The sequence below is a fragment of the Myiozetetes cayanensis genome, unplaced genomic scaffold (assembly GCF_022539395.1).
Source record: "Myiozetetes cayanensis isolate MyiCay16 unplaced genomic scaffold, myiCay2020 scf2-11, whole genome shotgun sequence".
Lineage (NCBI taxonomy): Eukaryota > Metazoa > Chordata > Aves > Passeriformes > Tyrannidae > Myiozetetes > Myiozetetes cayanensis.
In genome coordinates this window covers 70,635,488-70,658,206 of record NW_026087411.1, presented here as the reverse complement: position 1 = coordinate 70,658,206, position 22,719 = coordinate 70,635,488, and the positions used below count along the sequence as shown (strand labels likewise).

General features: G+C 38.0%; 2 protein-coding genes across 2 annotated transcripts in view; one reads left to right on the top strand and one right to left on the bottom strand.

The window, feature by feature from the left end:
* Window positions 1–22,719, bottom strand: part of RTN4IP1 (reticulon 4 interacting protein 1) — a 56,153-nt gene that overhangs the window by 1,059 nt on the left and 32,375 nt on the right. The window lies entirely within an intron of this gene.
* CRYBG1 (crystallin beta-gamma domain containing 1) overlaps window positions 1–22,719 on the top strand; it is a 41,652-nt gene that overhangs the window by 12,327 nt on the left and 6,606 nt on the right. The window contains exons 7-19 of the mRNA XM_050315571.1: window positions 397–536; window positions 3,707–3,833; window positions 4,164–4,199; window positions 4,602–4,744; window positions 4,991–5,117; window positions 5,207–5,352; window positions 11,109–11,235; window positions 11,415–11,447; window positions 13,190–13,299; window positions 13,522–13,651; window positions 17,421–17,560; window positions 19,859–19,982; window positions 21,151–21,309. Coding sequence (XP_050171528.1) covers window positions 397–536; window positions 3,707–3,833; window positions 4,164–4,199; window positions 4,602–4,744; window positions 4,991–5,117; window positions 5,207–5,352; window positions 11,109–11,235; window positions 11,415–11,447; window positions 13,190–13,299; window positions 13,522–13,651; window positions 17,421–17,560; window positions 19,859–19,982; window positions 21,151–21,309 — 1,542 coding nt within the window. The remainder of the gene's footprint in view (window positions 1–396; window positions 537–3,706; window positions 3,834–4,163; window positions 4,200–4,601; window positions 4,745–4,990; window positions 5,118–5,206; window positions 5,353–11,108; window positions 11,236–11,414; window positions 11,448–13,189; window positions 13,300–13,521; window positions 13,652–17,420; window positions 17,561–19,858; window positions 19,983–21,150; window positions 21,310–22,719) is intronic.

The following is a 22,719-nucleotide window of genomic DNA, read 5'->3' as shown; positions in this document are numbered from 1 at the left end:
TTGACTAGGAAAGGAAAAAGGAGGAATATATATTGCTTGTAACTACAATTCTTGTTTAAATTGCAGTTCTCTTCAAGGATGGCTTGCTTAGTGTTATCTTAGGATTTAATTTGCTAGAGGAGATGTTAACTGATGAAAGAAGACGCATTCCTGCCTAGATGGCAGAAAGTAAACAATGTAAATGCTGATTAGAGATTGACTGACTGTCTTGGTCCAAACAGAGACAGGCAAACTGGCTTAGCTATACTTTTATTATAGGCATCTAGTAGCAGTAGTAATTGACAAGGGGGAAAACAATTTAAAATAAGCAGGTGTTTCAAAACTGATTTAGTTATCCACAATAATTACAGAACTCGCAGCACAGATTAAGTGATTATGGCAATCTTCATTTTTCAGGATTACAGGGTTTGCCGAATTGATTTGTATACCGAGCCTGAAGGGTTAGGAATCGTGACTTCCTTTTTTGATGATACTGAAGAAACAGGGGTGTTTGGCACCACTCAGAAGACTTGTTCTATTAAAGTACATTGGGGCATGTAAGTACATAGTTCTCTATGAATGTGTAGTGCTATGAAAGGAATTTGTTCTAAACCATTGGTTACACCTGTCAGACAATACAAGCAGGCTATATTTATTCTACTCCTATATTTTGGTAGTATTTGTTGACAGTAGCATTGGTGCATCATTGTAATGCTTCACTCTTGGAGAGACTGACCTCTTAGAATGTTTTGTTAGAGTCAGTTTTTATTCTGTTTGCATGTAGTAAATGTCGAATAACCCCTGTGTATTTGCAGCAGAGCAATGAGATTTCCTCCCTTGCTCTTTCTCATTCAGGCAACCTTACCATAACTGTTATGATAAGACCACGTTTCCTAATTTCTTTCTTGTAAACTAGAAATCGTTGTACTAAAAGAAGAAAATAAATTAAGTCTTTCTGTTAAAAAATAAGGCTTAATGCCTTAAAGAGTCCAGATGTGACATTCCTGTATTTCACAGGGCATTTTGATGCATGTTTTTATGGTGATGTTTGAGACATAAATTATGTCACCCAAAAATACCTCGCCATGTGAGTTAGGAGGGTAATGTCATGAACCAAGACAGCTTTTACAAGAAAGGAGACCTCTAAGGAACAGTGTAGGTGCTGTACTAATGTTAGTTTTGATGACTTCATAAACAAACTTTTAAGTCATCATGGAAAAGATGCCTCAGAGTGGTACTGGTGGTACACAGAAGAGGGAGGCTGTTTTCAGAAAAAGTGGGACTGGAACCACTTTCCGTGGTGTTGGGTCCTGCTGAACAGGGTTGTTACCTGTTAGCCGTGTTCTGTTTGGGCACTGATAGCACTTGCCTTGCTATCAAAAACTGCCCAGCTAAAGGCAGGTGTTACATACCATTGCAAAGATGTATTCAAATATGCCATGTGATATATAGGACATTTTAGTTGTTAGGCAAAGGGTATTTCATATAATGAAATAGTTACACCTTGATTTCTGGGAAAAAATGAAGCATTTTGGTATATAGGCAAATTTTAAGATGTCTAAGTAGTTCTCTGACAGCAAGTTATTTCTGGTGAAATGCAAGCTTAATCCAAATTACATGTCTCCCAATAATAATGACAGATGCATTTTTTGGAGGTTGATTATTGATTCATTTCATCTACCTCTCCACTTTATTCCTGTTTCTCACTTAAAAGCTATCTGTGAGTGGTAAAATTTTAAAATAATTTTGAAAGGCGGCAGAGCCTATGCACATCTCTGACTTGTCTGTCTTTTGCATCATTGTGACAGCATTTTTTGTACTAAATCAGTGGAAACCTTTATAGTCTTAATATCTCTCTGTTGCATTTGGATCCCTTGAGGGAAAGCACCAGAAAGCAAAGTATATTATTTTTCAACTGTCTTTCTCAGATGTCTGTTCCTTAGTCCAGCGTAGAAAGAAGCTGCTTGCATGAGAAAGTCAGTAAATTGCTGCTGCTTTTTTGCATGTTGCAAGGTTTTGTTTTGGGGTTTTTTTACCTTTAGTTTATAGACATGGCATGGTTCACTGTATTGGCGGTGAGGGAGGCTCTGAGTCACCTTGCCATGTGGGTGTGGTTGTATCTTCTTAAAGTTTCCCAGTGTTCATGCTTAATTGCTGTTTGTTAAGAGCTGCCAACAAAAATGAGTCAATGCACCTTTATCTTCTGACTGTACTCTTCCTTGGTCTTCCATGTGTTTCGGTTCTTGGAGTGAAGTCAGAATCACAGAATCATTTAGGCTGGAAAAGACCTTTTAAGATGATCCAGTCCAACCATTAACCCAGCATTGCCAAGCCCAGCATTAAACCATGTCCCTAAACGCCATATATACACATCTTTTAAATATCTCCAGGGATGTTGATTCCACCACTCCCCTGGGCAGCCTGTTCAAATGCTTGACAACCCTTTCAGTGAATAATTTTTTCCTAATATCCCGTCTAAACCTCCCCTGGTGCAACTTGTGGTCATTTCTTCTTGTCCATGTCTTCCTTGTTACTTGTGAGAAGAGGCCAACCCCTACCTGGCTACAATCTCCTTTCAGGCAGTTGTAGAGAGAGAGGAGGTCTCCCCAGAGTCTCCTTTTCTCCATGCTGGACAACCCCAGTTCCCTCAGCCTCTCCACATAAGACTTGTGACCAGCCCCAAGTTGAGGGCTCGCTGAGCAGTGTGAATGCAGGGCACACAATATACCAAACATTCAGCTAGAGACAGTAATAAAACTGAAGCACTTTGTTTGTTTCTTGGAACTGTGTATCTGCAATAAAACTATACCAACCTGTGCAAGTTTACATCAGGTTAGAATTTGCCTTTTAATCATCACAGAGTGATAGATTATTTTAATATTTTTCTGGTATCACCAGATTTATACATTATGATCCTTACGTGAATTAAAGGGTCAGCTGCATAAAGTGTTCCTGTTTATGTGTGTTTTACACTGTTCCATGCTGTACTTCTCAGAGATCAGTAAATTTAAATTGAAGAAATACTTTGACATCATTATGCAGAGATCAGCAGTACGATTCTTTGTTTCCAGCAAGTGATTACTGGCTAAGATTTAGTTGAAAAAGCTTTGAAACACTACTCTTGCTGTCCCTATCAAGGAATCTGAAAGTTATGTCATTCAAAGCAGATTTATTAGCAGATACAAACCATAAGGAAGTAGATTTCTAAGGAGTTGTCAGGTTTTTCTATGTATTAGTAAATAACGTAAGTTTAGAATTTTTTACTGAATAGATTTTTCATCAAATCAAATCAAAGCCTAGGTTAGTAAAGTTCCTTAAGTTCTTGCAAATTGGTTCTGCATTTTAAAACTAAAAGTTTTAATTTCTAAATAATATTCTGTTACTTCTAACAAGAAATAGAATAAACTTAAGTCTTGCTATTTCATCCTAAGGCATGGGTTGCCTTCAGATAAAACAGAGTCAAAATTTTATCTGTTCATTGTACTGGTTTGTTTGGGATTGTTTTGCCTGTTCAAAGAAAACGTGTTATTGGTGGTTCCTGCACAGACGCAGAAGTTTGTCAGTATGCCAGCTTGTAATTGGCAATTTTGATGGTAAAGAAACAAAGTTTTGTTAAGGAAACAACGATGTCTTTCCTAAAGTAAGCCTATTGTCTTGTTCTTTACTGTTCAGAAATGCTTTGGGGTTTTTATCTTTTGCTTTTCTCCTTCTGCCCCCTCTACTTTAGATGGCTACTTTATGAAGAACCTGGTTTCCAAGGAGTCCCTCTAATGTTGGAGCCTGGTGAATATCCTAATTTAGCTTTCTGGGAGAAGAAGGAAGCCTACATTAGGTCAATGAGGCCCTTGAAAATGGTAAAATGCTGTTCTTACTTGCAAGTTAAATGACCTGTGTTTATGTGTTAGAAATAATGTATTAATGTGGCTAGATTTTTCAAGATTTACAAAAATGAAACTCTTTAAATTAAAAACTCCCAAATTTTTAGTCTGTAAAATTCTTGAACTTTCATCATTGGATTGCATCCATTTCTGCCATTAATCTGCTTCTTATTTTTGCTTCTGCTCTTCAGGGAAGATTTCATCTCAATCCTGCCTTTTTGTAAAGAATCGATGACTCTTAGAGATGCCTATAAATTGTCTACGTATAGACAGCTTACTTTTTTCTTTTTTTTTTTTCTTTTACAGGGTGGTCGCAAAGTTGAATTCAGTGGAGAGCCAAAGGTAAAAGTCAATGTTTTACTGTCCAAGGCTACTTTACAACACATGAACTGCACAAACTACACACGGGTAGATAAGTATGTCTTGACTGTGTGCCACTGATGGCTTAATGGCTAGTCCCTGTGGTAAGTGACCACACCATGAAATTGCAATTTCTGTCAGGTTTATGCATCCATCACATACATATATGGCAGTATTAACAGTAGTCTGGATAATGCAGATTGGTAATGAATATTCAAGCCCCCACGTTAAATCTCTAAATGAAAGATCTCTTATGGAGAACAGAGAGATCCCACTAGTTGGTTTCATCGTCTTGCTTTCTCCCTGTGTGCCCTTGTAAAAGAAGCTGTTGTCAGAATTTATCATGCTCTCTGCAACTTTTCTTTTACTTAATTTCCACTACAGGTAATCGTTTATGAGAAGCCTTTCTTTGAAGGGAGACATGTGGAAATAGAATCAGAGATCTTTATGCTTGATGACAAGGAATCAGAAGAAAAGACAAGACTTCCGCTTACATCAGTGGGATCCATGAAAGTACTAGGAGGACTGTAAGTGTGGAAAAATGGTATTTCCCCTTCAGCTAAAGTAGTAACTCCATAGGCTGCAATGGACAAATTCAGTACCTGTTTATTTTATCTGTTTTCCTAGTTTTGGGGTTGAGGTATATTCCTGGGTTAAGTTTGAAAATATTCACAGTGAAAGAATAAACATCACACATCTGTATCTGCTTCGTAAAAACACGGAGTGGCAGTTGTCCATTTGCACATGCGGACTCTGTTGTTGTTGTTGTTTAGTTGGGTCGCTTACGAGAAGCCTGGGTTTGAAGGCCATCAGTACTTGCTGGAAGAAGGAGCGTATCGGGATTGGACAGAGTGGGGTGGCTATGATGAGGAGGTGCAGTCACTGCGACCAATTGTTGGCGTAAGTCCCAAGAACATGTTGTAGGCGTCTCCTGAGTGCTCTGAGATGTTGTGGCATTCTCCTTATGCTGCTTCTCTTTGTTTTAACAGGACTTCACAAGCTCCCATATGATAATGTACAGTGAAAAAGACTTTGGATCAAAGGGTTCCAACATTAATGTCTTAGGAATTATTTCCAATTTGAAAGACACTGGATATGGGCTGAGGACACAGTCCATAAATGTGCTAAGTGGCGTGTAAGTGATATTTTTAATCACTGTTTAATTCTAGATGCGCTATTCTTTTTAGAATTTTATAGTATTTGCAGATATTTCTCAGCACTCTAATGTCTGTGTGGAGTCTCTAGATAAAATTTTCTGCCCTTTACTGCAGAATGTGAAAAGTAAAGTTTTTGTGAATGTGTACAGTAAATCATCTTCTCATGATAAGATGGTCCCGGGACATGCTGACTTACTGATACCCAAAGTATGAAAGTATGAGATGGTATTTCATCAGAGAGGAAGAAATAGCTTGTTCTTGTGGCTGTATTTGTTTTAAGCATTTCAGCAGCAAAATGGTTATGGAAATAATTACTAGTTTTGGAACTAATTTCCAGGCTTCTTGCATTTAACCACAGGCAGATTCCTTGCTCTTTCTCTCACTTGTTTGTACAATGGAGATAACTCTTACCATGCTCACTTATATGTTCTGATATTAAGGAGAGTAACTGTTCTGAAAATTAACATTGCTTTTGCAGTGAATTCTGTAGGTTAATGGTGGTTTAGTGCTGTGGCTTTGGTTTTTATTGTTTGGGGTTTTTTTTAACACAGGTGTTCCCAAAAAGTTGTATTGGCCATGGCCATTAGCAAATCTGACTCTGTTCCATGAGCATTATCACATGCCATTGATAAGTTGATAGACTTTGTTGTTTGATTTGTCTAGTACATCCGTTGCAAATTGATTTTTCACAGCCTTGCAGACTGTGAACACAGAAATACAGACAAGTATTAGCAATCATGGCTGCAGATACACAAAATTAACTGAAGAAGTAGAACCAAGAGAGTGTGAGATGTACAGTCTGTCTCCCTGCCTAGTATGCATGCAGGTGACTTGCTGAAAACTCTGCTTATGCAGCCACACCCTAAATCTTTCTGTGTGTTATCTGTGCAATATCTCGGCAAGTTTTGTCTGGATAAAGGTTGCAGAATCAAGCTCGGTGCGTTCCAGGGGAATGCTTTTAATTTATTTATGAATATGGTGCAACAGCAGGGTTTTTTGCTGCCTGGTGACCTTTGAAGCTGCTGTGGTCTTTTGTCTTCTGTACTATGCAAGGGAGATTAATGGGAAAGAGTCACCTCCGAAGGTTGGGAAGCAAATTGTGGGTTACCTATCATGCCCTTTGTGTAGTTGTTCTGTTGCTGCTGAGGTAGAAATCATACTTGAGTTTGAGTATTCTAGTAATTAAGAGTGACTCTAATACTCTGATGGTAAACGTGGATAGAAGTCATTATGTACAAAAGTTGTCCCACAGACTCTGCTACTGCTCCTGTAATCTTCCACCTTGTAGTCTCTGAAAGATGTAATTTGTAGCAATAAGCTTTTTAAAAATTTAGATGCATTGTTCGTAACAGGTGGTTAACATGAACCTTTTCTTGCTTTCCAGAGAGGTTATGAGTATTTGAGGGTTTTGTGGTGGTGTTCTTACTATCTGTTAATGTGTCAGAAAGCTTGAATGATTCGTGTTAAGTCATGTTTGGTAATACAGTGCTTTATTTCATCTATTCAGGTAGAAGATTTTTTTATATCCTCCTTTCCAAGAAATCTGTCATAAAGCAGTGAATAATCCATTGAGCAATTTCCTGAGCTGTTTAGACTGTAATGCAGATGATGATGTAGTGAATTGTGACAGATTCAGTAAAAGCTTGTCATAATATTTTGAAGTAACCTTTCTGATATTGTATTGAGAGTACTTCATTAAAATAAAAAGTCAAAAATGTAAGAAGCCCTGAACCTTTCATTGCAGTTTTTTTAACTACAGGTGTCTGGGGTAAGCAGTTAGAGCAGTAACAGATGTAACAGATGATCTGTATTTCCCACATAATTAATTTGATTGCTCTGTAATTTAAAGGGTATATCAAAGAAAAGAAAGCCTGACACTGCAGTGCACAGATACTGCTGAACAAGTTCTGAGCTCAACTGCAGCTCTAAACAGTATGCCTCTGCATTTGGGGAGTGAATATTCTGTTTTGGTGTAATTGAGCACTAGCTGCATTAAAATTTTCAGCTATTGTGTTTCTAAAGTATGTTTCCAAGTAATATTTAATGCCTTTGCTAAATCCATTGTAAAGACAGCATGAAAAATATATCCTAAGGTTATGAGTATTGACTTCTTTATAAATGAAAATGTTTTGCTCTTGAGCATTCTTCAGAGACTGGACAAACATAAAATCCAAAAATTATTTTTCTGCCATTAGAGTGGGAGAAAGTAATCCAGACTGCCTGAAAATAGGAGAGGCCTTTCTTCTTTTAAGTAGGGTTTGATCTTTACTTCTAAATTGGCAGAACGTGAAGTGGCGGAAAATGGAAGTATTTACTAGCAACAGGTAACACCCTTTACAAGTTCAAGCAAGTACTAAAACCAACTGTTGTACAATTTTCATTTCCCCTCTGCGTAAAAACTCTTCAAACTTATACTTAATAGTGATCAAAATCACAGGAACTGTACACTTGCAATGTGCCTTTTCTTTATCCCTAAACACACCAGACTTTTGCCAGAACTCCCGAAGAAGCCCCTGTCTTTTAGTTGATTGTTTTAGAACTTGCTGGAAGAACTTTTTCGGATTTTTTTTTAATGTAGGCATTTGTTTACTGTGGTTGTGTAATCAGCCTGGTTTTCCCCTAGTTACGAAGTAAGTAGTCCACAGTGTAGATTTGGCTGCTTCTAGTGTTTGTATGGATAGTGATATTAGGGAAATAATTATGTGTTGAGTAGCTCATATACCAGAAGAAACCAGAAGGTAGTAAATTTAATCTGGATGCAGTCAGGGAGGTAACACAAGTGAAACTAAAGGGACACAAGGTACAAGAACAAACCTCCAATGGGTGTAGAAAAGGGCAAGAGCCCTTCAAAGAAAGCATCCTCTTCTCCCTATCTCTGAACTGTTGTTTGGCAAAAACCTTAAAAGGAGTCACAACATGAAAGTTTGCAGGTCCCTGGGATACTAGGCATCACAGTCACAAAGGGGTATGAGGAGCCCGTTTTCTCTCTTTCCTGTAACAAAATTCCCTTATCCTCTCTGTTAATCATGCTACAAATTTGCAAGTGCCAGTTAACTTTCTGGTGGCCCCCCCCCCTGTGCTTCCCCCCGAAGTTAGATAAGGTGAATGCTGGGCTAACCCTGTTTGGAGCTACACTTCCTCAACATCATGCGTAGAGGGATTTGGAGAAAGATTCTCTGTGTGTAATAGTATTAACAGTATATAAACAGAGCTTTATGCTACATCTCTGTTTTCAGGGGTATGAATGGTGCAGAGGAGTCTCCAGCACCATCCTGCCAGCCGCCTGGGATGAAGCTGTTGCTCAGCCTCGCTAAGGCAATTTGTACGGCTGGGGGTTACAAAATCTGTTGTGTTAGGAGAACTCGCTCCCTGTGGGGCAGGGTGGTTGTTGCCATGCTGCAGAGTAGTACTTCAGTTTTTGTTGTGCCTGGCAGCTGGAATGTTGCTCTCCTGCTCAGATATGGAGACAGTGTCATGCTCTCCAGGCCTTTCAGTTAGTCAGAAGTTGGATTAAGGCAGTGCTCCTTCTTAGGGATAGTCTTGAGGTCTGACAGGTTTAGCTGGTACTGAATTCAGCTGCCTGTCCTTGATGTTGTTATTACTACTTTCAGCAGCTTGTATGGGCTTCTGAATGAAGTGGAAAAGCTCAAGTATTTCACCATTAAGGCCTGCCTCTAGAAACTCTCTAAGTAATTTCATGGAAGCTTGGTACTTAATTATTTAAATCCCATTTATTTTAATGTAAACATGTGCAGCTCAGATTTGTTGATTACTTTTGCATTCAAGCTTCTTTTTAGATGGGGGAAACTAAACTGCTACCAAGAGATTTTTAGGAGGCATCTGATGTGTTTTATAATTCACTTAATATCAGAAACACTTGCTTTCATAGATGTCAGTCAAGTTAAACTGTCGTGCACCATAGCTGTACCCTGGCGTTTGTGCATTGACAAATCTAATGAATGTCTGCTGAAGGAATTATTTAAGGAAACCTCATTTTCACTGCTTTTGGTATATGTGGTATACAGGTGTAGACACACCTGAGACATTTGAACTGTCTGCTCAATTTATTGTACATACCAGTGTCTCTTTGATGAATTACTCTGAGATGATTTTGAAATGGGCCTTGAAATATGCTGTAAGTAATTAGTGCGTAACAAGTTAGAATAATTGATTATATCTGAGGCAAACCAGGAGATGTGAATAGTGATGTATGTGAATCATTATTTAAGTGTTTGCCATGGAAAAGTAATACAAAGTTCATACTCTCAGCACATACATGTTGATGCAGCTTTATTTCAGTTTGAGGTTATCCCCTGTCGTATATCTGCAGATATTATGGTGAATTTAGATGGTGAGAGTTATCTTCCATTGCAAATTATAAGTTCCATATCATTTCACAGCTTTATGATACGAAATTTTTTGTTAGTGTTGAAACTCAGTAAGTTTCTGAAACCACTGAAAGTGGGTTTTGGCATAACCTAGTGTGTGCTCATTATGCACCACATTGGCTAAAATTGAAAGTTGATTGACTGTGAGTAGAAGACTTTCTCGTAGAACCAGGAACCAGCAAGATGTCCTGATTGCAGAAATATAATGAATGAAATTCAGCTGCTATTGTGGCCTGTTCTCATATGGGCACTCAAAAAACAAGCAGTCAAAAAAAAGACTGTAAATGTAATTATGGGAAAGTTTGAAGAGTCTAGCGGTGAAAGGTAAGAGAAGTTATGTGGGTTATCACAAAATCAAAGGTGGTAGTGTTTGAGGGAGTGCTCTTTCTGGGCTTTCAGTATGGAACCAGGGTTAGAAGAACGCCGTAGAAGAAGGTTTATTGAATGTAGTTGACTATGCATAGCAAAGCTATAACTGATAGCAGATACTTCAGACCAGACCTAAAGCACTGCAGGGGTAATTGAACATTGGAGAGAGATGTGTAGTGATTTGGTTGCTTTTAAAGTGTGTATCATCTCAAAAGATGAATGTCTTTCAAAAAGGCATACTCTGACTGAGAAGTTACGGGCTTGATGCAGAACTCTGAGTTTGTGGCCTATGTCAGGCATGAGATCTGACTTAAGTAGTTACAGTAATGGCTTTGAATTTAAATACATTATTCTGGTCAAATTTGTGATGGTTTTGATGCTTAACTTTCAAGGGTGTTCTTTCTGCTGATGTCTCTGATTCCTAGGAGGGAACGGCCTGCTCTCATTGGCATTTATGCCTGTTGTTGCAGCTCAGCTTTCTGTTTGGGTGTGTATTTTCTTACACACAACTGAACTGTAGCTACAGGCAACATTAAAAGCCACTGTTCCCATCTTTACTGCCAAGATGACTCTGAAAGTTAGTTTTATCCAAAAAGCTGTATTCTGTTATTTGTCTCGTTTTCTTTTTTAGAGGAGAACTTGTTCTAGGTGAAATAATAGAATTGTAAAACATCTCGAAATACTCTTACTGTAGACAGCTTTTAGGATATCTAGCAGATGATGTGTCTGAACTTGTGGTCTGCTTTAGCTAATTCACTTTGATTTGTATTGACACAGTAGCACTAATGGAAGTAAAATTTACGTGGAGTGTGCAGTATCAGATGCACTGGTTTGTTTAGGGTTTTAATAACATCAGTTTGACACTTCAGAAATTTTTTTATTTGTTCTTACATTAAGGTGGTAATGAATATACACATTTGTGTTTTGGAAATGTAGTGTGACTTCTACCGATCACCCTCCTCTTCTTTCTCTTTTAGATGGGTGGCTTATGAGAATCCTGAGTTTACGGGGGAGCAGTATATACTGGCTAAAGGGCTATATCCCAGTGTTGAGGCATGGGGGGGAAAGAATTGCAAAATATCTTCAGTTCAACCCATTGTCATGGTAAGGACCTAATTTTATACTTCTTTTGCAAGTTTCTCTGAAGTATTTGGAAGTATGGTTTTTCTATCAAATTCAGTTTATTTACATTATTTAAACAATAGTTAACAGTAAACTTTCATGTGTTATTTTATCACTGTTAAAAATGATTTTCCCCTTTTTTCCCCTCAAAACTTTGGCAGGATTTTGTTGGAAGTGAAAGGGGCAAAGTCAAGGTAAGATACTTGTCTAAGTGCATGAAACATACTGTATAGTGTCTGTGACACATAAATAAAGAAATGGCTTTTCATCCAATGTAGCACCGAGGTACTTGCATAGATAGCTACTAGTAAGACAAAGAGTGAGAACTGCAGGCAAAGGAAGGCTGCTTTCCAAACCTCTTGAGAAAGGCATTAAGACTCAAGGAAGGTGGGATTTAATACACAATTACCGTCAGAACTTCCTTAGGGCACTGGCAGTGTCTTCGTTCAGCAGGTGAGCTCTTTCGGGGTATCAGTGATTGTTTTGAGGAGCTGCAGCCCACAGCCCTCTATGCAGAGGTGCAGATACCTGAACTCTGTTGCTGAAGCGAGGGCTCTACAAGATAGATGATGTTGTTCATGGTACAGTTGTGACTTAATTACTTTTGGATCTCTTACTTAGTTAACAGTCCTACTAATTCAAGAGCGCTTTGTTCACTCACATCTACTGCTGAGTTGTGCTTAAAAGTGCCATGTTTGTCAATAACTTAAGGAAATGGCAGGGAATCTCGTCTGTTCGGCGACTTAACATGTTTCTGCATTGGACTGTCTCCTGTGGGAAAGTACTTATATGTAGTTTTGACTACGTGAGGCTACTGGGTGTCTTTTTTTTCATCCTTTCTTAATTCTGAACCTTTTCAGGTTTTTCCCTGTACAAAGTTACGTTTTATTTTCATTTCAGTCAAAATGGCGAGTGTATCGTGGAACTGAAAAGTAGGGAGAAATATATTAGCTGACTTGTTTTGCAGTCCTGATGAGTAGCATGCCTCACTGGAATCTCTTCCGTAGGGGTAATATATAAACTGTGGGGAATAAAAATCTCAAGGCTGCTTATTTTCAGCCGTGTGCAAGAAAAATTATTTGCATCTCTAATATAAAGTGCCTCTTAAGACCCTGTCCTAGGGAAGACCTTATTCTAAGGAAGCAAAGAAGTAATGGCTTTCAGTCAGTATTTTGCATCCATCATCAGTGTGTTCATCTTTGGAGAATGCTGTACGTGCCTACACTCGTATCTCTGTTAAGAGTGAATAAAGCTGGTAGGCATGTGATAATGTGAATGACTTCTGAGTGATCATGGTTAATTATCCTCTAACCAAATTACCATGTTTGCTGCTTAGAAATTTTTTTTTTAACAAGGACAAAAGACTCTGGGTGACATACCCTCTCTAATCCTCCAAGCAGAGAAAGAATCAGTATGACTGTATCTGCAGCAATTAACAGGCACATAAAGCCCATCTACCCTGGGAATATATATACCATGCCTGTTGGAATGCTGTCTGAGTACTTTGCCAAGATTATGCACCATTTATGTTCTGAGAGGCAGAGAATTTTCATTTACTGGGAAGTGTATGTATTTTGGAGATTAAGTGGATTGATAATAGAAAACTTTTTATGGCCATTCACTAAATGTGTGCCTACCCTGGCCATTCTGTGGGAATTAAAAAATTTTTCCAGCAGATACACCAAGGAGCTATTTTCACTAGTGTTGTTTTAATTATTTTGTTTGTTACTGAGTGATTTACAGCCAGAAGTAATTTTTAGAATTGTTATCTTGCTATCTTGAACAAGGATTGCAAGACTGAAGAGGTAACAAAAAATATATGTAACTGAGGAACTCTGTGTAAGTATGTTTTAATCTAATTATAGAAGTAGTGATAGAGATGTTACTGAAGGTAGAAGAATGAATTGTTTTTAAATATGTTTATAACTTTTTAAAGGTCCAGTTATTTTCAGAGCCTGAATTCAAGGGTAACTGCCAAGTATTTGAAAAAAACACAAGATGTATTGATTCATTTGCTGTGAAGTCTTCAAAAATTTTAGATGGCAGGTAAGTTATACTGAATGAATACTACAGAATTGGTAAGATAGTATAAGATTTAGAAAAGCAACCAGCTTTCTAACACCTGAAGTGGTTTCATATATGGGGACTTACAGAGGACAGTACTTTGCAGTTAGCACATCAGTCTTTCAGGACAAAACATTGTAAATAATGTTTCTGCATTACACTTGCACAGATGTCTTAAGAGGCAATTTCTTCTTCTTCCTGCAGCTGCATAGTGTATGACCAGGAAGAATTCTCTGGTAACCAGTATGTGTTAGAAGAAGGAACCTATCCCGATCTATCAGCGATGGGTTGTTCACCCCAAGCAGTTTTAAAATCTTTACGGATTATAAATATTGTAAGTAAAGCTATTAGAAATATTGTAAAAGTTAATACAGTGATGATTCTGATCTTTATATTTTTTCCAACAGTAAAAACTCTAGAGCACACAAGTAACAGAGTGGGAATTTTTTGTTTGTTTGGTTTGATTTTGGTTTGGGTATTTTTGTTTTGATTTTTTGTGCGTTTTGTTTTGGTTTTTGTGGGGTGTTTTTATTTGTTTGTTTGTTTTTGTGTTTGTGTGGTTTTGTTGTTTTTTCCTCTATGCAGTAGCAGTTAAATGTCCTAACTGCAGTCAGTCAGGTTGTTTTTGACCTCTGTGCTGCTTTTGCAAGGAAGACATCACAGAAGCAGCTGCCTGGGATCCCCGTTCCTCATAACAGCTTATAAAAGAACTTGTAAAGAGTCAAGATTGTGTCAGACTATTTTCCAGTAGGAGAGACCACTTAGAGTGGGTTGAGGAAGTGGTAGAACAGTGTGAAGAATTACATGTACTGTGGACTTTGGTTTTGATGCATATTAAAAAAGCAGACATAACTAAGCAACTTTGCATGAAATACACGTAATTATAAAACACTGTTGATGTCATCAGGGGAATGCAATTTGAGTTAAACACAAGATAATGCACACTTCTAGATAAAGTAAAGCAACATCCAGTGCCATTTGGCAAAACTAGGCAGTGTTGTGTGTGGTGGATACAAACTAAACTGCCATTACATATTTTGTAACTCATCAGTGGTGAGGAACATGTTTGCTCAAGTCTATAACCAATCATTATGATGGATCACTTATGGAATCTGCAAGTATCTTTTAAGATCAAAGTAATTACTAGCAAAATGTGGTCAAGATTCCAGGAACTTAACGGCAATATGAGGAGATTTTTAAGAAGGAGGAGTTCACTATTGACTCTCTTCTTTGAATTTGGCAACCTTACTGCACTCCACTGTAATTTTGGTAACCTGTCAGTGGTATAGCAGTTGACAGAGAACTAAAAATGTGTCATCCTCTTTCATGTCTTGAGCATTTTGATGTACCCTGTAAACAAACATGTGCAACAAGTATGTCTGCCTTCTGAACTCTTTGGCTGTCTAGTAGACAGATCCTATTAAAAACAATAGAATTGTTTCTAGCCAAGCTTGGTGGGTGATCACCATGAATTAAAATAGGCTCTTCTGTAAATGTCAGGAATTCTTGGGTTCAAAATGCTTACTTTGGAAAGATTTATTATTTGTGAAAGAGACTGTTGTCTTAAAACAGCCTGTTCTGTGACTTTTTAAAGTTATTTTCACTTGTGAAACTTGTTCTAGTCCTGCAGTTCATCACATTTCAGACAGTAGGACAGAGCTGCATCTGTCTGCAAATCATGTAGTGCTGCTTCCTTTTTGAGAGGCTTCCCAAGCTGCAGAGTAAAGGAAAATGGGTTACTTTGCTTAGTGGTCTGTGAGCAAACCAGAACAGAAAAAATAAGCAGTTAGACAGAAATGATCATATTGTTCATTTTTGATGATTTTCCAAAAGCTTGAACCTAATTATTCTAGCTACCTGTCAGACTAATTTTGGAACTGGTATTTTGGCAGTGCCAGTCTTAATTCTTCCCCACCATCTGCCCTTTCTGTTAACTTTGCTCATGATTTTTCTGTGACATTTCTATACAAGAAGCACCTCTGATAGTTTAATATGTCACATTAATTTACTTATCTAATTAAACTCCCTTTTGCTGGGATCCATTTATAGGGGAACATAAAAATTAAAGGGATATTTGATAAACTTGTAAGTGAAAGTTAAAAGGGCTTTTGTTTATAAGCTCAAGGTTTTCGGGGTTTTTATGCCACTGTATCTTTGCTTGGTTGTGCTTGCTTTGCGTGCTCCACATGGTTGTGCTGCAGATAGAAAATAGCATTTTTCCTTCTTGAATTTGATACATGTTATTTTTCCTGAATGTACTATAAAAAAACCTGTGAATGTGGTTTATGCTTGAACAGTCATGCTGAAAATACCTCTTTTTAACGAGTAACTCTGTGGAATAACTAAATGTAGATATACAGGAACACCAGCTTCATACAGTGCAGTACATGGGAAGTACTGAAAGAAAAATTCATGAGCTGATCTTGCACTTCTCTCTTTGAGGAACGCTTTATCTAACAGTGTTGCTACTGAATCCAGAGAATGCCTCAAGTGTAAGGTGTGGCAGAATACCAGAGGATTTCCTTTTCTGTCTCTGTTTTCTTTGGAAGTAGATTATTTCTAAAGCATTATATGTGGCTGAAGGGCTGCTGCCTGAGCAGTTGTGTGTCTCAGAGTGTAGGTGCTGTTCTGTAAAAGGGCTGAGTGGTCAGAGGCACTGGGACATCAATGTGGCGTGACTGTTCTTGTTAGGCTCTTTACCTGTGGTGATGCGTGACAGACTAACTGGTGTTAGCCTTTCACACTCAGTGGTGAGGATGAGCATACTCTAATCTTGGAGTAAGCTAAAAGGCCTCTCCTGGCATTTTCCACAGCCTAGCAGCATGTGTGCCATCAGAAGGCATAGCTCAGCTGGTGTGCAATAGCCTGGACTGCTGCACAGATAATGGTGATGCTCGTGCAGTACTGTCATCTGAGCCCTTAAACATCTACAGGGAGACTAAAGAGGAATTTAAGCACTGTCTAGAAATTGGTAGATGTGAGGTCTTGCTTAACAAAGTGACATGGAAGCAGGCATATATGAGCTGCCACGCATGTATGGAGCCAGCTCTGCCTTGGAGGGCCTGTTTCCATGCCTGAGGCCAGCGGGGAGTCTGTCGAGACTTTGCGTCATGTCAGGCGTTCCCGATCCAGTTGATGTGTTTGAGTGTGCTGAACACATGCCAGAAGGAAGGAACTCTTCTGGCTATGGCGTTGCTTTTATGCAGTCATTGCTGGAAGACTTGTGAGAAAGGGAGTGGCAGTGCCATTTCAGTCTATGAGTGTACGCTGTAACACCGGGACACTCAGGCTTAAAGTGACTTTACCCTGGGGGATTTCAAACTCTACCTCCCAGCTTCCACAGGAAGGCCTTAATTGTGAGAGGTTATTTCCAGTCCACTACAGATAGCTTGCCCCACAGAAAAGAGTCCCAGGTTTGTTATCCAGAAGACATTTAAATTGGATTCAGTGGTGCAGGGAGTTTCATGTAGGCAGAATCCCTTTGACACCAGATGCATTTTGACAGATGGGGAGAAGAATCACTTCCCCATTTTGGAGAATTCAGATGTTACAGTTTTCACTTGTCACGAATTTCACCTCAGAAGTATGAATCTTGCAGCCTTTGTCTAGTCAGAGATTGATGTTGCCATAACCTACTGTAAAAGTTAAAAATGAAAGCAGTAAGTGATAAGGCAGTGCTGACAAGGCTGTCATTATTTGAAGCTGTAGAAATCAGTATTCTCTTAACATGTGTTTGGGTCTGAAGATGAAAATTCCTACAATGAGTGGGGTGTGGTGCAATGGAAAAGGGATGTGGCATTGATTAAAATGTATTTTAAAACATACTTTAAGATATTATGCAAGAATCAACCACAGAGATGTTTGTCTGTGCCTTAAGATAAGGAAGTTTTGTGTTCTCTGCAAGAAGATCTCTTGTGTGTTTTGAATAACAGGTTTTTATGACTTTTTAAATTTCTTTTAATTAACTGGTTGTAGAGCAAAAACATTGTCTTTGGTCTTAAACAATCAAGAAACCTCTGAAATAAAAGGACTGTGTAATGTTGTTCACAGTCACCATCTGGAGTTCTAACATCCTATAAAAAGTGCTCATCTTCCTTTTGCAGGAGCTGTCTGAGCCCTGCATAGCTCTTTTTGAAAAGATGGATTTCCAAGGAAAGAAAATTGAATTCAGTACAGAAATCTTAAATCTCCAGTTCCTGGGATACAGTCCTCAAATAGCTTCAGTTCAAGTCCTTGGTGGCATGTAAGTTTAAAATGGCTTTTTGATTCTGTAGAATGATGTACTTATTCAACAGAAACATTGCAGGTGCTAGGATCCAAGGAATGTAAAATTAGAATATCATAATGTGTGTAGTGCATTAATGCAGTTTCTTCTTACAGAGCATTTTCACTTCATTTCATTTTCCTGTTTCAAAAGTGTTTTTCCTGACTGGTGTCCTGTGCTAGAAGTTGAAATGATTTGAATAAAGCTCACAAGGAAACTGGTGTCATCTCTCATGCCATATTATAAAAGTCATATTATAAAAGCTCGTATAGCATCCAACTTCTGTGCTCTTGTTTTAGATCTCAGTCATAAATAAATCATTCAGTTTGTGACCTGTGTCATAAGCTCAGAATTTTCATCCTCTAACCTTGTTATGGACACAGTGTTACAATCAGATCATTATCTGGCCCCTTCTGCCATTAGTATTGTCCCTTTTTTCTTCAGGATTTGGATGAGACCCTGGGTTGTAAATCTGGCAGTTAAATTTGGTTTTAAGCAGTTTTGTTCTCTAAATGTACTCTTGAAGATCATGTAAAAAAACAGTCTGTGATGAAGTTTAAAAGCTGTTCAGAAGAATTTTTAAAATTACTGTGCTATCTTCTAGGATTCCAGTAGATCTGTTACATTTCTCTCTTTGTTTTTTTCCCATTTTTAACCTCTACCTCTAAGATATTTGTCCCAAGTATATGTTCTTTTTTTTTTCTTTCTAAGTTGAAGAATTTGACTTTTTTTAAACGATAGATCCATGTTACTGTTGCTTTGCATTTAAATGTGTTCTTTTGAAGAGGTAAATTTCCTAGGAGTGTGCTAGAGAGATGCTGTTGGAAAGCTTAAGAGTGCCCTCAAGTGGATAGCTAATACCAGGTCTGTAGAGCAAACCATTTCCTCCATCTGGATAAGATGGTCAAAGGGTTTTCTTAGCTCATTGAACTGAACTTTGAAACAAAGGTTATAAGAAAAGTTGTAAAAAAGTTGTATATGTATGTTCTGTATTCTGAAGCCTCCTGAGATTTCAGTATCTTTCATTCTAACCACAACATAGCTGATTCTCACTTTCCATATCATCAAGTCAAACATCAATTTACTTCTTTACCAATAACATGGTTACCATGATTCCAGGTAATGGAGTTGAGAATTGTGTGTGTTTCCTGTCCAATGCATGTATGTGGGGTTTTTTTCTGGTGAATCACTGGAAACATACAGAATATGACTTAAATTCTGATTTCATTATAGCAGTGTCAGCTGCTGAAATGTGTAAAAATACAAGGTTTAGTTTCCTTGCCCCTACTGCCTCCCTTATTGAAGGGGGATTTCATGTTCTCATCCTTTGCTAAGAGACCTCCATTTATAATTCTCCTAATTTCATACTCAAGTACCAAAATTAAGGTGAGTGTGCTTCTAGATATAGATGTCTACTGACAAACCAGTCAGAGAAAGGAGGTAACAGGAAAACATATTGCATCTTGAGTATTTACGTACTCAAAAAAACATGGCTGTTTGACAATTCCAACAAATCAGTGTGAGAAAACTCTACAAATTGCACTGTATTGCAGCCTACTTTGAAGCCTAGTTGTAATTCACTGCCTGTGCCAATAGTAGAGAATCAGAGGTTGGGTTCTGACAGATTACACTCAGCGTGTGATTGTAAGTGTAGTTGGATGTGTGCTAGGGAATGCTAACAAAAATTTTCTAAATGCACTCTTGCTCTCTCTCTTGTCTCTTCCCTGCCCCCCTTTAAGGTATTTGGAAAGAAGAAAGGTGTTCTGAAATAAAACTTCTATCAAAACACCTGAGAGCTTCACCCTGTTGCAGTTTTCAGTATTTGCCTGTTGCAGTCTGAATCCACAGCAGTTCTTTCCCACATGCCTCAGGCCAAATTTAGATGGACAAAACTTTAGGTTCTGCACCTGCAACTGTCTAGCATATATGGCACATGCAGAATATAGATCCGGGCTCCCTGAAGAGTCACAATGCCTCCTGAAATAGATGGTAGTTAAAGGTTTGATTCTTGCAAGAAAATGCTTTGTTTTATTCGGTTTGTAATTGTTAAATAACAGGACTTTAAAATTTGAACTCTGGTGTACTCATCTTACTGTGGTCAGTCTAAATCAGGATACGATTTTATTATTTTTCAAGGGCTCTTACAAAGAACGTCATTGACTTTGCAAAGCTCAACACTACTACTTTGTAGGACTGATTTCTGTTAAAGCTATTTATTGATTCCAAAGAAGGATTTGGCAGTAAAAATATTCCTTTTTTTCTTTTTTTTCCTTGTAGATGGATAATTTATGAACATAGTAATTACAGGGGGCGTCAGATGTTGTTAACACCGAATGAAATTCCAGACTGGTATAAAGCAAGTGGCTATTGTCAGATAGGTTCTCTGAGACCTTTACTCCAGGTGAGTAGGCTTTGACATGAGCTATGAAGTACTAATTTATATTTTGTAGTGGGGTTGGGGAGATACAGATTTGGAAGCAGCGTTATAGCCTTGGTGCATGTCACAAGCTTCAGTAATGGCATTTGTGTAAAGAAATCACTCTACAGTTTCGCTTGTAATAAAAGCTGTTTGATTATGCTACATGGCTTTGCAATTATACTGCTTAAACTGTTCATTAAGCATACTTTAAACCAAAGTATAGAAGACAGCATATAAGGATTAACAAATAATGTCTATATCTACTATATATGAATTATTTGAAATTATTTCATAATTAGCACCCAAACTGGTTACTGGCATATTGTCTGTACTATGTGCATTATTTTTCTAACAACAAGAAAATTGGTCGGGAAAAAAAAAGATACTTCAATTAGTAGTGATTTTTGTGTTGATTTAGGAGGGAAGGTCCTTCCCTGCTTATATACTTGGCAGAATAATTTGCAAATCTAATACAAAATTTATTCTTGTGGTGCCCTTTTCATTTTGTTCTCTAAGTAAGGACCAGGTGGTTTTGTCCAGTGGTGTGGCAGTCCTGGGAGCTTTAACATTTGAGATTCTTGCTGAGCTATATTTTATTGAAAAAACAGCTTTTTCTAATTAACACATTACTTGTACCTGCAACCGACTGTATTTGCTTACTGTGTCATAGTGTTGTCTTTGTATAGGCTTTAAGCAGAGTTAGGAATAATGCATTTTGACTGCCCTGCTGAGAGCTTGTCTAAACAGAAGTGTAAATTAACAGGCCACAGCATGAATGTGCAGTGAAATACTTGTGCCAGTGAAATAAGCAGCACTGCAGAAGTGCACCCTTAATGAAAGCTAAGAGCATCTATACAGGGAGTTAGCAGAGAGAAGGTAGTGTTGCTCTCAACTAAAAATTCTTAGCTTTCCTCTGTGTGCTGATTTTAGTGCATAGGAGAGCCTAAAACTCTCCACGCAGAATAGTGAGTTCTCAAAACTTGTCCAAGATGTTTATGGGCTTTCGAATTTAAATTCTCAAATAAAAAAGTTAAGCTTTCTGAGAGAAAGAGGGAGAGGCATGGGGTTCAGCACTGACAGTAATTGCCCTGAAGTTAACCAAGAGCAAGACGTGTTCTCTGTGGTTAAAGAGGTCTTTTGTTTTCTGCAGAAACGTGTGTACTTCAGGCTTCGAAACAAGGAAACAGGAAAGTTCATGTCAGCTGATGGAAACTTAGATAATCTGAATCTTCTCAGAATACAGGTTGCAGAAGGTACAGACTCAGATGATCAAATCTGGGTTTATCAGGATGGATTCATAAGGTGCCGGGTAAGGTTCAAGTTCAATGTGCATTTTTTCTTCTCTAATAGTAGGGCTTTCTGAATTTAATTCCTACTGCATCATCTTAATTTGTTTTATAGGCATACTCTGTTTCATATGTAATATAATCTTGCTGTAGGGGAGTGTTTTTAGTGAGTTTTTGTTTTAATTGAACTCTGGCTTTTTCTGGTGACACCAACTAGTGTGATTTTTATAATATATATAATTGAAATTTTGAGAAATTATAGTTATGATTTATTGTCTTCTAAAGAATACTAGCCTCAGAAGTACAATCAATACCAGAAGATCATTGTCTTGCATTTCATGAGCTCTTTCCATGTTCATGCCCTCTTTCTCCACTGTGAAAATACCACAAAAGTGTCAAAGCAGAGAGACCTTTTAAAATAGACCCTTCCTGATAATGTTTGAACTATGCATACCTTGTGGTAGGTCAATTAGTGTAATGTACATATACTCTCCTGCATTCAGGCAAGCTTAAAGATAAAATCCTATTCTTTTCTGGGGTGGTTTTGTTTTGGTTTTTGTTTGTTTGTTTGTTTTCTGGTTATCCCTGTATTTGTCAAATTCATCCCTTTTCTCTGTTACAAGCTTCCAAATCACACCCTGCTTTTCTCACAGTGCATAAAACTAATCATGTGCAAATTGTCATTGAGGTGAGCAGAGGTATGTGCAGTTCATATAATGTTTAAGCTTGAAAAGTCTTAGGTAGGGATGCCAGCCAAAAGAAAATTAAGTTACTTTAATACTGTTAAATAGCTGGACTGCAAAGAATCATGTGAACTTTTTCTATAGGATTGTATAACTTCAAAGGAACCATTTATAACTATGTCATCTATGCTGGAGGGAAGAATCTTACTGTTAATAAGTTAAGGCATTGTTCGGACATGTTTACAGGACACATGCAGTTGTAAAAGGGATTTATGCAGACAGCAAAATGATGCAAAGTAAGCTAAAAGCTTTAATATCACTTACAAAAGACTTCTCTTTTGATGGTGCCTCTCAAACATGTCACTGAAAGTATTCATATGGAGACAGCGTGGTATTATATGGCTTTAGATAAATGCTCCTGGTTTTTGTCCCTGTTTCTATATCTTATAAAGCAATTTTTCTGTGCACAAAAAAATACACAGCTCGTGCTGTATAGCAGTCAGGTAGCTTAGCGTGGAGTGCAAGCTGGCAACACTGATCTTAGGTGACTGAAATCTTACAGAGCTCTGCCGTCTTTCTGTTGAATGGTAGTAAATCTACTTTGCACAAAATCAAAAAATTGGGTTTTACCACATAGTAAAAAGAAGATTGAGCTCCTGGGTGGGTAGGTATGTAGTCAGACGTAGGTCACTGAAGAACTTGTGCCTTTCTTCTTATAAGCTTGGGTCGTCTCACTGGCTGAGTCACAGA